Here is a 17349-nt window from a genome sequence, read left to right on the forward strand (position 1 = left end):
GTTTATTAATTTTTTTATGATCGCAGGGAGAGAAAACACATTAATTCTGCCATTGGTATTTTTTTACAGTGTTAATCATGTGGCATAAATGCCAATACATTTTTTCTGCGGGTCGGTACGATTACAACAATACCAAAATTTTTTTTTTTTTAAGGTTTTTCCATTTCTGCGCAATAAAACCCCTTTTTTCGTAATTTATTTGTTTTTCCAAATCGCTGCCTTCAAAGTCCCATAACTTTATTATTTTTCCATGGATGGAGCTCTGTGAGGGCTTGTTTTTTTGTGTAATGAGCTGTAGTTTTTATGAGTACATACAACTTTTCTGATCACTTTTATTGCTTTTCTTGCGAGGCAAAATTAAAAAAAATAAGCATTTTGCCCCAGTTTTTAAAGTTTTCCTTAAACGCTTTTTGTCGTGCAGGTTAAAAAGTGTGTTTGCTTTGTTGTGTGAGTCGTTAAGGATACGACAATACCAAATATGTGGGATTTTAATTTAAAAAATGTTTTTTTATATTATTAGGGAAGAAAAAGCACAAAAAAGGTTTTTTTTTTGTTTTGAACATTTTTTAAATTTTTTTTTATTTTGACACCATTTTGATCTTTTTTTTTTACACTATTTGTGTCCCTGTGGGGAACTTGCACCATAGCACCTATGATCGCTATGATAAGGCATTGCAGGACTTCTGTCCTGCAATGCCTTATTACTTGTCATAGGCATTGGCAATTCAGGACACCTGTATCTGGCATTCTGTTTCCATGGAAACCCAACGACCCCCAATTACATAGCAGAAGGTCCAATAATGTCACAGAGGGAGCCTGCTCCCTCTGTGAACCCTATACAAGCCACAATCTACTGCCAAGACATACAGTTACACCCTGTGGCGTTAAGGGGTTAAATAGTGAAAAGGTTTAAGAGAAGCCATCACTTTGAAAATTCCAGTCATCTTTTAGAGCTAAATGAGCTGAGCAAATGGATACATATTTTTGCTGGAAAAGAAACAGTCATTTGAACTAGTAATGTATTCTTTAATACCTTGGCTGAATGTTCAGGGCTAAAAAGTCCATTGGGCAGGACTACTGTGAATGGCAGCTCATATAGGTTGCCAGTCACTGATGGAACCGTCCACTGGACTTTTAAGCCCAGAATGAGCAGAGGGTTAAATGAGTAAATTAATAATTTTACTACATCTTTTCCCACAAATCTGCATATCAACCTGCTCAGCTCCTCTTGCTCTATCATATGCTGCTCTCAGATTAGGGACATTCTCAACATGAAGGATTTACTAGTAAAGCCCCAGGTGGACCAGAACAGTTAAGGTTTACATATCCCTTTTATTGCTTCAGTGGTCCTTGGAGCTGCTTAGGAAATGTGTTTTGAACAATTCTCCAGTATGTCAGTACATTAAACCAGCTCAATAGAAAAATGATTTGTGATGAAAAAAATGTCCTATCCTTATATAATCCAACACTTCTTGCTGTTTGCAGAAACTTCAATATCATGGCCAAGAGGCATACGATAAGTTAAATATTGGTGGAGATACAGAAAAAGGAATGAACAGAGTAAGTAACTAATAGTCTATACATTATATGTGAGCAACTCATGTTTCTCTGTCTGTCTGTCTATTGGATCCATGGAGGTAACAAAGTAAAATGCAGAAAAAGGTTGAGTTTGTTGAATATGGAAAGACTCGGGATATACCCGGCTTCGCCCAAGTTAATTTGTTACAGGCGTTTACCTGGTGTTCGCACTAAAAATGTTCTGAAGTTGTGGTTACTTCAGAGGAACCGAGGAATAAAATATGTATACACATGGAGGAGCGTTAGATTCTTCTCAGGCTGCATGTACTGATGTCCCTATGCAGAATGTGCCACCCCTCCCACTCTCTTCACTTTTTACCCTTAAAAGTAACGCCCCTTTTTATTCAAATTTACCCCCAGAGTGGAGGTTGCAGCCCCTTCTAAGCCTTAAAGGCACGCTCCTTTCCTCCAGTCCATGGTCACTTCCTTATGTACTTTACAGACTTTCAGTATATGTACACAGAGGTCAGTTAGATTCTCCTCAGTATATACACATAGAGCTGAGGTAGATTCTCCTCAATATATACAGATAGAGGTGAGGTGGATTCTCCTCAGAATATGCACATAGAGGACCGTTAGATTCTCTTCAATATATACACGTAGAGGTCTGTTAGATTCTCTTCAGCATACACACAGAGGTAAGGGTGATTCTCCTCAGTATTTACACACAGAGGTCAGTTAGATTCTTCTCAGTATATACACATAGAGGTCAGTTAGATTCTTCTCAGTATATACACACAGAGGTCAGTTACATTGTCCTCAGTATATACACATAGGGGTCAGTTAGATTCTTCTCAGTATATACACACAGAGGTCAGTTAGAGTCTCCTCAGTATATACACATAGAGGTGAGGTAGATTCTCTTCAGTATATACACATAGAGGTGAGGTAGATTCTCCTCAGTATATACACATAGAGGTGAGGTAGATTCTCCTCGGTATATACATCATTATACAAATCATTTCCGCAGGCTTTATGGTTTCTGAGAAAGGAACTATCTCATGTATCATGAATTTTTGAAGTTTTTCATGCTTAGTATTAAAATTTTGAACTTGCAACCGTTGGCTTTTCCTATTTATGACCTAAATAATGGTTGTGGCAAATTTCACGTTGTGCGGTACAAATATGTGTTATTAGTTACTTTAAATAGGGGATTGCTTACTTTGGCACGTAGAAATGAATAATCAAGTTGTAACATCCTTACATTTCCAATATAGGATCTAAAGAATGGTTGTGCCAAATTTCAAATTTGTACAACACCGGACAGTTAGAGAATTAGATTAGGTACATAACATAAGGGGTCACTTACTTTTGCACGTAAGATTGAATAATTAAGTTGTGACCCCCTTTTACCTTTCCTATTTAGGACATAAAGAATGGTCGTGCCAAGTTTCAAGTTTGTACGACATCGGGAAGTTAGAGAATTAGTGGCGAGTCAGTCAGTCAGTCAGTGAGGGCTTTCACCTGTGTGTATGTATGTATGTATGTGTATATGTGTGTGTGTGTATATATATATATATATATATATATATATATATATATATATATATATATATACACATATATATAGTTTTTAAGAAGACATTTTTTCTGAATCTATCTATCAATCATTAGTAAAAGTATAGCGACTGGAAAAATATGATCATGATGACACATACAGTGACCACTACTTTTTGTAAGCATTAAAATAAAAAGATCCAGCACAAAGGCATTTTTGCAAAACTGAGAACAGGAAGTGTAGCCATATTGCTTGAAGCCTTTTAATAACAAAGTGACAATTCTTTCATCAGGTGCTGAGAACCTTACTTAAAAGTAGCAACCAATATCGCCTGTCAAAGATGGTAGCTGTATCCGAATAGCAATGCCAATTTCTCTGTAAATAAAATATACATAATCACCACACTTTGGCTGCTGCTGTAAGTCCTGACTTACTAATTGATGGGCAATTAAATTTTTTTTGGTGGCAGTCCCCTTTAAATATTATATTAATAGGCTCTGTAAACTTTTGTGCATGAAAAATCAATAAATAGAGTTGAGCGAACATACTCTGCCGAGCTTGATGCTCGTTCGAGTATTAGCGTACTCGATGGTGCTCGTTACGAGAGAGAGAGAGAGAGAGAGAGAGAAAAAAAAAGATCGGCACCCGTCGTCCCACATACAAAAATGCTCAAGTCTCCCATTGTAGTCATTGGGGTTCGTTACTCAAGCAGAGCTCTCGAATTTTACGATAAGCTCGACTCGAATAACGCGGACCCGAGCATTTGGGTGCTCGCTCATCTCTATCAATAAACACATATCTTACAAACTAGACAAAAATGATGCACTCATCTGTTTTTTTGCATTGCATCTTCCTTCTTATGCATTTAGAAAGTGTCATACTTGATTGGCAGGCTATCTCTACATTCATGTTTCTGACTTGTAGTTATTCCCAACACTGATCATCTGGTCTCTGTCATGAATGCACACAAGCTCAGCTCAACCCCCCCCCCCCCCTCATCTTTCAGAGGCTGTGTAGCATAACAATGCCCAATCAGTACTACACTCTGTCTATCCTCTGTCTCCATTGACTCTATCTCTCCATCTGTCTCATCCTCTCTCTGAGTAGGTACTGGTCCTGTCCTCCCTCACTGTTGATAAGAGCCCCTGATCTCCTCCACCATCCTCCATTACTGTCATGTAGCCCTCTGTAGTAGTTTTCTCTGCTCTCTGTCCTCCTGATCTGGCAGGGAAGCAATCTAGGAAATGAGCTAAGAAATAATGCATCACTTTAGGCCGCCTGCAGACGAGCGGAAATCCCGCCGCGGGATTTCCCGCGGGATTTCCGCCGCTGAAAGTCTGCATAGGAGTGCATTACAATACGCACTCCTATGCAGACGGCCGCGGTTTGGCCGCGCGAAATCTCGCGCGGCAAACAAACCGCGGCATGTTCTAATTTTCTGCGGGGCACGCACTCACCTGGCCGCCGGCTCCGGTCTGCGCATGCGCCGGCTGCGCGGCAGCCGGCACATCAAAGAGCCGGGGCCGCCAGGCGCGGGTGAGTACGCGCTCGTCCCTGCAGGCTCTGGGGTCGGATCGCGCGGCGAGATTTCTCGCTGCCGGATCCGACCCGCTCGTCTGCAGGCGGCCTTACTCTGCCAGAATTTGCTAAGATTTCAGTCCTCCAGTCTGCAGTGCCTTGGAAAACGACAAAAGCAAAGAAATCAAATAATCAGAAATTTTGAACGAAAACCAATTGCAAAAAGTTTTCAAAAACACATTGATAAAAAAAACCAAAAAAAAACCGAGTGCAAAAATGTACAAAGCATTTAAGGAATCCCACAGCTTGTGCCCCACCACATATTGCACAGTTCGAAGGCTTTGACCTTGGCCGCATGCGTTGTGGGCTGCAGTAAAAAGGTTAATGTTGGTCAACCAAAGGCGGATATTGGCCTGTTGTCGAGACCCTATACATCAAATTGAGCAGGTGCCGCTAATTGGCCAGGATTTGTTGGAGCCAGATAAAAAGATTGCGAGAGAGAGATGATAGCCGAGCGCCTCTCAAACCTCAGGAGAGATTACTATCAGCCATCTGATTCCCAATGTGTCCCAACAGTATGAATCGCAAGCAGGCAGGCAGACTATCCTCCTGTGATGTCTCTCGCCCACGTCTGGGTACGGGAGATGCAGGTAGAGGGAGACGTCAAGGCTCAGAAACATCACACGGCCACAGCTACCATGAAAAACAAACAACAAAAAGCTTTCCGGGGCTTTGAAGTACAGAGTCTCAGCGAAGGGTGGCTTTGTACTCAGGGAGCAGAGATTTACAGCCATTTCTGTCAATAAGTGATGTATTCTCCGCATAGATAGGTGCAGCATCATACACAACATACAAATAGACCCGTCTGGACCGGCCGCTCGCGCTGAGGCTTCACTGCTGTTATAGCAATACAATATAACTGACGATTGAGCGTCTAATCATTTGCACCGGCTCAACCAAGAATCTGACACCTGATGATGTACACAGACATTTGGATAGAAAAAGTTGACCCTATAGCTCCATTTCACCCACCCATGATTGCTTCAAAGTGTTGTTTTTAGGCCCAACATTCTACGCTGATCAATAGTGTAATATACCTGTATAGTGATCAGAGATCCATTTTCCTGATACGGAGCTTTAAATCCTCTGTATACACATGGAGTTACATCATATAATTCTGTGTTTAGCCACCACTAGGGGGAGCTCGCGAGCATACTATATGCTATCTCATTACTGAGCTCCCCCTAGTGCTTGCTGCAAGCAGCACATTTTTCAACTACCTCCTTTAGTGGTTGCTGGCAGTCATTTCTATGTAGGTTTTGAAGCTCTGTATCAGAAAAATACAGCCGTGACCACTGGTAAGATATAATGAAAATTAATCCAAAATGATGGCCCGTCGTTTTATACACTATTCCTACATAAGTTTTGCTGAAGTAAGATAGGACAGGTGTATTAAAAAGCGCAATTCTTTTATAATACATTTGTCGCAACTCATAGAATCATAGAATGGTAGAGTTGGAAGGGACCTCCAGGGTCATCGGGTCCAACCCCTTGCTCAGTGCAGGATCACTAAATCATCCCAGACAGATGTCTGTCCAGCCTTTGTTTGAACACTTCCATTGAAAGAGAACTCAGCTCCTGTGGTAACCTGTTCCACTCATTGATCACCCTCACTGTCTAATATCTAATATGTGTCTCCTCCCTTTCAGTTTCATCCCATTGCTTCTAGTCTTTCCTTGTGCAGATGAGAATAGGGCTGATCCCTCTGCACTGTGACAGCCCTTCAGATATTTGTAGACCACTATTAAGTCTCCCCTCAGCCTTTTTTTTTTTTGCAAGCTAAACATTCCCAGATCCTTTAACTGTTCCCCATAGGACATGATTTGCAGACCCCTTACCATCCTGGTAACTCTTCTCTGAACTTGCTCCAGTTTGTCGATGTCTTTTTTAAATTGGGGTGCCCGGAACTGGACACAGTATTCCAGATGAGGTCTGACTAAACTTGTGTGCATTCTGCTGAAATCTATGTCATGTAAGACCTGAAGCAGATTTCTGCTATAATTTAATCTAGTTTCTGGGGTAAATTATAATAAATCTGACAGGCTGTGGGGGACCATGTCCTTTGCCGCTAAGCCACGCCCCTTTTAAGACCCCCTTTTCTAAATTGGCAAGAAAAGGTAAAAATTGCACATTTTGGCTCAAATATGGTGTGACTTGTATATGTTACTACTACTGATGTAAGTGGTTTAATTTTCACTCATAGAAAAAAAAAATCACCTCAAAATATCTACAAAGCAGGCAGATAACATAGCGAAATAACATCTTTATTGATAAGAACTGTGTTAAACTATAAAAAGGGGGAGACAAAGTCATGATGGCACGCCCATCAAGTGAAGTGTGCCCATATACAAATGCATATATCACAGACAATCACCATGATAACAGTACTGCATACTGACAAGTACATGGGAAGACACGATATAGAAACAAGTACAAACCTTCATGTTTGCTGAACTCCGACGTGTGCTGCGCATGACAGCTTCCTCAAGGTGAGGTTAGAAGATGGGGGTTCATGTTAAGGGTTTGTACTGCAGGCTGTTTCTACCATTTATTTCTTTCCCCAATCCATCTAAAATGAACAATGTGCCAAATTTGCTAATAATGTTGTTTAAAAACAAAAATCTTACGGTTTTGTGTTTACAGCCCCTATGACATCCTATGTGTCTCCATGGTTACAGACTACAAACCAACCCAGTGTAGTCTGATCCTGGAGTCATCGAAAACAAATAATACATTATTATTATTATAATTTGAAATTAATCACGATTAACTGTGAAAAATAAGGTAAAAATCAGTCAGGTCAGGATTCTTGCATTTTGTAGGTTTTATCATTCTATACATTTAATAATAGCAATAATAATTCTTTTGTGCTGGAATGTAATATATGGTGGAGTGATCCGCAATACTGATTCATTTGGCATTTCTACCAAATACTGGCCTTTCTGTTAGGGCTTATTTACACAAGTGTATATCGGCCGGCACTTTCACAGCCAGCTGGTATACCCTTCCATCTAAGCAGTTCCCCCCCCCCCCCTCCCTTCTGGCTCTATGTCTCTCTCCTCCAGTCCGGCATTTGCAATGGGAGGGGGTGGGACTGGGGCGGAGCTAAGCTCCGCTATGTCCTGTCCACTCCCATAGCTGGCTACGGAAGAGGGGCTGGGAAGGGGCGGGAGCTTAGCTCCACTCTCATTGTAAACCGCTCATAGGGGAGGAGAGAGAGGCAGAGAGCCGGTAAAGGAGAGGAAAGGGGGGGAAACTGCTCAGTTGGAAGCGTATATTGGCAGACCATGAAAACGCTGGCCGATATAGGCTCGTGTAAATAAGGCGTTATATGGATACCCCGTGTTATTCTTATACACTAAAAATAATATCAGTACATAATAGGTTTCAGATTGTTACTATCTGTAACATGAAGTATCCTCAGCATCATCACATCAAACGACAAATCATCAAATATTCATTAGTTCTCATAGATTTACCTTCTGTTCGATAATAATCTCTGATTTCTTCTGCAGCGGCCGAAGAATCCAGAAAATTCGGTCTATCATGTAAGTATTTTATGGGACGACATAAAATGTTATTGTGATATATGATAGATGTGGAAGGTGGAAGGTAGGGAGCAATGAGCCTTAAAGGGGTTGTCCAGGACTTTTAAAAAAATTTTTTTTATTGATGACCTGTCCCGCACAGGAAGCAGATAGCGTCAACCATAGCACAGCCGCCTGGGTTTGTATTGCAGACGCAATTCCTGTTGAATCTAATGAGAGCTGCACCGGTAATCGGTTGATTGGCAGGGATCTGAGTGGCGGATCCAAGTCAATCGTCTTTTAAAGACCTCTTCTGAGGACACTTCATCAATGGAAGAAAATCCAAAAAGTCATGGACAACCTTTTTAAAGATGTTTTCCCACTAGTGACATTCATCCCCTATCCAAAGAATAAATGATAAATGTCTGATCACTGGGGGTCCAATCACTGGAACACCCAGCAATCCCAACATCTGCGAACCACAAATGCCCCATGTGAATGTGTGGCCACTGCTCCATTCACTTCTATGGGACAGAGAAAGATTGTGTATCTTCGCATTGTTCTTCCTCCAACATGAATGGTAGCATGAAAAAAAATTATTGGGCGATTGTATTACTGGGGGAGTGCAAAGCTTTTACCAAAATTTTTACGGAATTTTGTCAGCAAGTCATATTTAAGGCATATAACACAGTAGAGATTATAATCTAATATTAATCCCTATTTCTGCCTCCATTGTCTGATATAAGGGGAATATGGCCAAGCCTTTTGTTGAATGACTCCTTGTGTAGTACCTTCTGTTGATGCCCCTTGCCCCATATGATCTACTGACACCTGTACAAATAAGCATACAAAACAGTGTAAGGGACATACAATGGAAATATCATATGGCCCAAATAACAGTGCCATACATTGGCCAAATAGCATACAAACGCCTAAATAATGATCCAATATATTGCTTCCGCCAATATAGACCGCAAATACGAGTGCAGTGTCTAGGTAGCAGTGCCAGAATGTTCAATGCAAAATGCTGCCATACACTGCACAAATACTGCCATACAGTGACCTTTACATGTTATATAGCACAAATACTGCCATACAGTGACACAATAGCCCCATATATTGTAATCTGGTATCATTTACATGTTATATAGCACTAATACGGTCAGGCCATACGTGGCGCCTCCTTCAACAGGTTCATCTGAACCCCCATGTGCAATCGTAGACTCGGCACACTCCTATGTCCGGCCATAAATATGACCCAAGCAAAATGCCGATAAAGGGAACTGCTCATCTCTGTGTATTACTATTAACCATTCCCTGCCTGAGTTGAGCAGCCCCATCCCATGGACCAGAGTCTAATTCTTTCTATGGATACTGAATATTTTTGCCTTTAACATTTCAGGGCCTGCAGAGAGACAAGATGAACGATCCCTACAGCGATATCAGAGTCAAACAGGTGGGTGTCTTCACTGGGGACTAATATGGTGCAAGATACTTTTTTGGGCTACTTTGTGCTTCACCTGCCATTGGTGTAAATGAGGCTAATCCATATGGTAGTGGCACAGTTTTGGCAAATGGAACTAAATAATGTGAAACTCGATATTTCCATCGTAACAAATTAACAGATCCAATTGATCTGGACAGATGCATTCAGACAGTGGATTCGTCAGGCCCGGGCTACATGCTGGTGGGACTAGCACAACATGACCGTAGTAGCTTTGTATAACAAAGAAATATTGCAAGCAACGTTGTGAAGGTCACAAAACTCCAACATGGTTCACTTAAAGGAGATGTCCCGCGCCGAAACGGGTTTTTTTTTTTTTTAAACCCCCCCCCCCGTTCGGCGCGAGACAACCCCGATGCAGGGGTTAAAAAAACCACCCGCACAGCGCTTACCTGAATCCCGGCGGTCCGGCGTCTTCATACTCACCTGCTGAAGATGGCCGCCGGGATCCTCTGTCTTCATGGACCGCAGGGCTTCTGTGCGGTCCATTGCCGATTCCAGCCTCCTGATTGGCTGGAATCGGCACGTGACGGGGCGGAGCTACACGGAGCCCCATTCAGAAAAGAAGAAGACCCGGACTGCGCAAGCGCGGCTAATTTGGCCATCGGAGGGCGAAAATTAGTCGGCACCATGGAGACGAGGACGCCAGCAACGGAGCAGGTAAGTATAAAACTTTTTATAACTTCTGTATGGCTCATAATTAATGCACAATGTACATTACAAAGTGCATTATTATGGCCATACAGAAGTGTATAGACCCACTTGCTGCCTCGGGACAACCCCTTTAAGACTTTTTTGGGCTATAGGACCCTATAGCAGTCATGTCACCGTGTAGCCCAGGTCTTATATGTGGTAGAGCGGCCTAATTATAACCAACTAAACGGACTGCTCGAGACAGATGAGTACAAGAGCTCCACCATCTAATTCCACTTAAATGAATGGAATGGCAGTGCACATGCTTGGCCACCACTCCATTTTAAGCTGCAGGCAGCACGGTGGCACAGTGGTTAGCAGTGCTGCCTTGCAATGCTTTGTGTCCAACGACAACATCTGTATGGAGTTTGTACGTTCTACCTCCTGTGTTTCATAGTTTTCCTCCCACACTCCAAAAACATGGCAATAGGCAAATCTAGATTGCGAGCCCCCATGGGAACAGGGCCCAGTGGAAGTGATGACAATCTGCGTACAGCGCTATGGACTATGTATGCGCTATATAAATGAGTAAAATAGAGGGGGAAGTGGGACCCCTGTTATCATCTATGGGGGTCCCAGCAGTCAGACCTGCACCGATCAGACTTTTATTACCTATCCGCAGATCAACCCTTACAGGATCTCTTTCTGATCGGATGTTAATAAATCTTGATTATTATATACTGAAACGTTTTGCAACTCTCTAATACATTTTGGGTTATAATTCCGCATAGTTTTTAAGATCTCTGCTTTCAGTCAATAAATTGAAACACTGCTGTGTGTGTATATATATATATATATATATATATATATATCCAATGGCTGAAAGTCCTGTAAAAACTTAACACTTCTCACAGCTGAAGGTTTGTTACAGTTGTATCCACTCTAGACAATTCTCTGGGGGATAAAGAAGTCTGACTCCAAACTGATACATGTTACCTGCACTGATACATTGTAACAAACCATCAGAACAGTAGAGTTGATGATGTGTTTCGCTCTGGGCCTTTTCACACGAGCGTTTTCATTTCTATCCTGCTGTTCTGTCGTGGGAACAGCAAAATGAAAAAGTTTCCAAACCATAGAAATGTATCGAGAGACCAAAGACTTCAGTTCATTTCTGTATTTTCTGTCTCCATTCCGTTTTTCACATGAGAATAAAAGCGCGGACGGGGGACTTTTATTTCCAGTTTAAAAAAAAGAAAAAATGGAACCAAAACGGATTGAAATTTGACTGATTTTTATAACATTACTGTCGATGTAAAACGGAAGTGAGTGGAAAGTTTTCCATTTGCTTCTTTTTTCATTTCCACTTTCTTTCAGTTTAGCTGCTCCCACAACAGAACAGCTCGGCCTAAACAAAAACCGCTAGTGTGAACTAAAGGGTCATCTACACGGGACGATTAACGTGCATTAACCCTTTCCAATCCGCTGTCTGACGTCTAAAGACATTTTGATTGAAGCCTGTACAGTTCTGATGTTGGAAGACGTCCGACAGGGTATTCTTACTGTATATTACTGGCTGCTATGTTCTTGGGGGGCCTCTCCAGCATGTCCCATATCGGACTACTGGCTCTAGCCTGCTTATGGCGCCATTGTATAATGGCCGAAAGAAAAGACCCCCTAGGAAACCCTGAATCCAAAATTTGATTGCAAAGGGTTAATAACTGTTGTGTCTAAATGCGCGGCTATTGTCCGCTATTCGTTTGCAGATCGCTGGTCGCTCACTTTCAACCAGCATGAAAATCATCGCTAGATTCTCACTCAGTGTAAATGGTCCTCGCTCAGCGCTGAGCGAGGAGGAGCCTGCCTAAATGCTCTGTATGAGCGCTAACAGCCTAGCGGTGACGTCAGCACTCAATTGTTTAGCCTACTGTCGTCCCATCTAAATGGGACATTACTCTCAGGCCTCTTCCACACAACAGCAATATCGCCACTACAAAATCACGGCAATATCGCAGCTGTGTTCCCGCAATTTTGTAGCGTCAGTGATGTGTTTTACTTGTGAAAAATCACGCATCGTGTCTTCTAAAATCACCCAATTTTATCGCAAGAAGCTTAAGCCCTACCCCTTAACTAAGCCCTAGCTGCATTCCCTTAAGAAAAAAAAAGAAAACTTACCTAGCAGCCTCGGTCTGGGTCGTCCTGCTGCTGTCCAGAGCGCCGCCGTGCATCCTGCAGCCTTCGTTCGGCCACAGAAGATCACTTTCTGGTTGCAGGCTTCATAAATCCCGCCTCCAGGAAGTAATGGCTCTGATTGGTTGATCCAGTGCTGCATTGATTGGCTGTGAAGTGCTGGATAAATCAATCAGAGCCATCGCTTCCTGGAGGCAGGATTTATCAAGCCTGCAATCAGGAAGTGATCTTCTGTGGCCAAACGAAGACTGCAGGACACATGGCGGAGCTCTGAAGAGAGAATGCAGCTGGGGCTTAGTTTAGGAGTAGGAAATGTAAAAAACGTATTGCATTGCACGAAAATTAGTTTGTGCAATGCAATGTGATACACAAGGAGGCTCCATAGGGAGACATGGGCTACAAAAATTCGCAAATCGTGACTGTATAGAGCATGCCGCGATTTTTTTTCTCTCGCAAAATCGCATTAGACAAAACATTGCTAATGTGAAGGAACCCATAAGAACACCTAGGCTTCACTTACATGTGCTGTCACGATTTTATTGCCCGTGTGAAAGCGCCCTCACCGAGGATTATCTGGACTGGATACAGTTATAACAAACCCTCGGCATGGAGAAGTATTATGTCTGTGCCACTTTTGGATGTGGATAAGAATCTACACTAAGTTGCGGTGCTCATGGGCCAATTTCTGAGGAATCTGGGAATGTCGTTTTTATACTCATCTGGTTCCCAATTTCTGTCCCCTATAGAGGTTGGTATCTATGGGCTCATTTCTGCAGCTGTGCCCGCACCCTACCATAGTGTGTTTGTGCGTGCGCAGCCTGCAGAGATGAGTCTGCTCTGCAGAGGAGTAACTAGAAACTCTTGGGCCCGATGCAAAAACTGTAAGAGAGTCCCCTACCTACTATGTGCTGCATATAATACTGGTGTTATGTGATGAAGGGGCATTTTGACCCCCTAAGGCTTCAGGACCTGGTAGCAACTGCTACCCCTGCACCCCCTCTAGCTACACGCCTGCCGCTTTTGTTTTCTAAGGGAGTACATGTATAGCTGCAGAGAGGAGTCCGCTAGAGCCAACTTGCACCAGTGACAGAGCAGGAACGGGCAGCCGGGTGAGTATAAATCTCCACACAACCCGTCCTATGGGCACCAGTACTTTGGTTTTTGGTGCTCACAGGTGGTGACAGGTTCCCTTTAACAAAGATCTTGAAAATGATATGAAACACAAATTACGCCCAGAAAGTTCCAATTAAATCTAATGGGATTGTTATGTATGCGCTGTATGCCGCAGTAGTAGCTGAAGTGGTGCCTGTGTTATATGGCGTTACATTGTGCCGGTGGCTGCAGCGGCAGGTTGTTGCACTGTGTTATTATTATTAGGGCATAAAGCACAGTGTGTTATCTATGGCCAATGCCCGCTCTCCTAGCTCTGCCGTACTTTATGTGCACTCCAGGTCTCCAATGTGCAGTATGTTCAGTAAGACAGCAGATGGCACAGTGGGCACGAGGAGACGTATAATATGTGCATCGTCTGCTTTGTTCCTCCGGAGGAAATGAGAAAATACTGTGCTGTCTGCCCGAGATGTACAAGATCAGCACAATGCTCCATGTTCCGGGAGTATAAGCTTATTAGTAATGCAAAGGCCAGCTAGCTTGCACTTGTAGTTCTACATTACTATCTACTGCTAGGAGGGCTGTGACGTCTGACTGCACAACTTACTGGAATTACTCCCCCGACTTGCTCTACCCTTTCTTGCATTGCTTTCCCCTCCAGATCAGTTGTTATTAGTAGGAAACATGCTGGATAATTGCACATTTTTTACTATAGTGACCCCACAAGGAGAGTTCCGAATTTCAATCGACAGCAACTGATCTGTATAGCTGAAAGTTACTCAATGGGAAAGGGGAGAGAGACCCTTTTTCTTGCACTATGGATACAAGCGAAGGGCAGCCCAAATGTCTATTGCTTTGGGCCAGGGTAGATTCTAGCCGGAAGTAAAAAGCGCTAGAGACCGGAAAGACACAAATCCGTAAAAAGTACCTTAAATACTGAAGTTGGTGGTAGATCCTAAATCACTTATGGTCATTGCCTCAAGAGAATACCGGCAGTCCTCAGAGTAGTATCACCCTGATGGCAATCTCCACAGTGTCGGCCTCATAGTAGTCCACATAGTAGCCTTCCTTGCGTCAACCTTCTCATGGCCCCTATGGCAGCTGTATGGGCGGTCTCTATGGCATGCATGGGTGGTTTCATATCTGCGTTGGAACTTTCAGAGGTTCCATCGCAGATCCGGCACAAAAAAAAAAAACAGAAGAAAAGGCAATTTTTCTTCAAGCTAAAAGCCGGGCAGCTGAGCGGAAAGTCAACGGGGCAGGAAAGCGGAAATCCCGACGCAGGTGTGAAACCACCCCATGTCCTTGCATTTCTAGACTGCTTGGACTTAGTTTACATTACGTATAGTACAGTATTATTAAATCTGCCACAATGGGTTAGAAACAGAGGATGTAAAAAAACAGGAGAAACTAAAGCACATTACAGACCTCTCTGCAAGTCATTACAGCTGTGATGAGCAGATTTCCTCCTGTGAAACCATATTGGGTTGGCCAAACATTCGGATCAATAAATCTCTCTGTTCTCCCAAGATGGGTCGGATGCTCATTTCTCTCCTGCGAGTCTCATCAATTGTGGAGCTGACACGTTTCACAGTTCAAAACCCTCCTGGAGCACAGCACAAATCCTGTCCCTGCACACACAAGCCTGTAGCGTTAGTTTGCCTTTATGAAGACAGAAATGTCATAAATTGGAGATTTTCTGTTGAGAAAAAATGGGTTATAGCCCTGTCAAAAGATGCAGAGTATCACAAAAATCATAGGGCTTCATAACAAAACTCAGAGTGCGCCCCTCTCCTGATTGAGGGATTAGACAACTGCCCACCCCATTCCATGTCCAGGCCCAAAAATTCTGTGCTGATTAATTTCATAATACGCACCTCAACATTGAAACTGCAACACCAAGAAGTACAAGCCGTAAGGTTACGCAACTCGAGGAAATAGAAGGTGTCACTAAGATATGTAAATGTCACATTTTCAAGCACCTAGCTCCAATTTGTGGCATGTGGGAGGGGCTTCAATGGTAATAAAGGCTAATGGAAGGCAAGTGTTTTCAACCACATGCACAGATGGATTGCCAAATTAGAAGAATGGAGCGTAGTGATCCATTCTGTACTGCAAGTCAAATTGGACATCACATCCCAAGCCTACGGCATCAAAAGGGTCTCCACAAACCATCAGAAGGTGCTTCCACGGCATTGGGCTACGAGCCAAAAGCCCAATGACAAGTGTTCCATTGACCTCACACCACGGCACTCAAAGTCTATCATCGTGCAGCGCAAGACGGCAATGGCGGCTGGAATAGAGGTCTATCCTCTTCAGCGATGAGTCACGATTTAGTCTGGGATTCAGTAATATCAGATAGATGAAGGGGATCCGCAGCAGACAAGGAGATGATGCAAAAATGCTCTTTTATTCCAAATCCATAAAAACAAACGGTACAGGCAGCGACGTTTCGACCATTACTGGTGTTTATTGTGGATTCAGTAATATCTGGAGGTTAGTCTAGAGACCACGTGGGCAACGCCATGAGGAGGCCTTCTCGAGGGAACGTCACACTGCTGCTACTCCTGGGATTATGGTGGCATAATGTACAATAGTCGGACCCCTCTGGTCTTCATTCCAGGTACTGTTTTCAATATAACAATGCCAGGCTGCATGTTGCTTGTGGCCCAAAAGTGCTACCATGGCCTACAACATCTCTGTACTTGAGCACATCTGGGACATCAGTGGTTGACAATTACAAAGGAAGCTATCAGCAGGGCATCTTGATGTTTTGGATGCCGAATGGCAGAACATTCCTCAGACAACCACTAATAACCTTACTGATAGCATGCCAAGGCGCGTAAGTGCATGTATTTCTGTGCGTGGCGCTCATACTCAATGCTGAATAAATTGAGATATTTTGAATATTTTAGCATTTGCAAATCCTTTACATATCTATCGATTCTCTGATTTCCATAATTCCATGATTTTCCCTTCTTGGTGTTGCAATTTGAATGTTGAGGAGTGTATATATATGTAAGTGGATAAATGATAAGATTATGTCTGTCTGCAGCCACCACCAGGGGGAGCTCACTGTTTATTTACATAGCAATCATTAACATGGCTGGCATATTGTGATCATTCGACATTGTGGTACATTTTAATTAAGTCCATAACTGGTAAATGTCAAGGTAATGTTTTCCACTTCTGTACCTAGTATAAAACTCAAGAAGAGTATACATCTGTATGCAGGGAGCTCCCCCTAGTGACAGCTGCAGATAGCAGCTGTAGTTATATGACAGGTCACAGGGGTATGTATATTAGGGGAAAAAAGTCAAAAAGTTTCAAAACTTACCCATACATGATCCCTGAAAGGGGTGAAATGATACTGCTCTGGGCCCTCAGTCATTAAAGGCCCCTTATGAACCACTATTGCCATGATACTCTTAATTTAATAAAATGCATTTCAGAAGTTCTTCAAGGAACACTCATCAATGAGCTGCCGGCCCTTTCTGGCTATGAGCCTTCTGGCAATGCCCTAATGGCCAATCTGCCCCTGAGACAAAAGATACAGAGATCGTTGAAGGAGCAGTAGCTGTATAAGCACATTTTTATATGATCTCATCAATTTTTTAGTGGCACCTAAAGAATTCTTCTATACCTCCCCTTCATAAACCTCATATCAGACCCGCCTCTGGTTGTAAGGCAACTGTCTGCAGCAAGTGTCTCCCCCTCTCCACTTTTTTTCT

The 17349-nt window shown here is 42.8% G+C and overlaps 1 protein-coding gene across 1 annotated transcript in view; it reads left to right on the forward strand.

Moving 5' to 3' along the window:
* CD247 (CD247 molecule) overlaps positions 1 to 17349 on the forward strand; it is a 98034-nt gene that overhangs the window by 69995 nt on the left and 10690 nt on the right. The window contains exons 4-6 of the mRNA XM_066598551.1: positions 1486 to 1560; positions 8170 to 8202; positions 9584 to 9637. Of these exons, the coding sequence (XP_066454648.1) occupies positions 1486 to 1560; positions 8170 to 8202; positions 9584 to 9637 (162 nt within the window). The remainder of the gene's footprint in view (positions 1 to 1485; positions 1561 to 8169; positions 8203 to 9583; positions 9638 to 17349) is intronic.

Source organism: Eleutherodactylus coqui, chromosome 4 (assembly GCF_035609145.1).
Source record: "Eleutherodactylus coqui strain aEleCoq1 chromosome 4, aEleCoq1.hap1, whole genome shotgun sequence".
Lineage (NCBI taxonomy): Eukaryota > Metazoa > Chordata > Amphibia > Anura > Eleutherodactylidae > Eleutherodactylus > Eleutherodactylus coqui.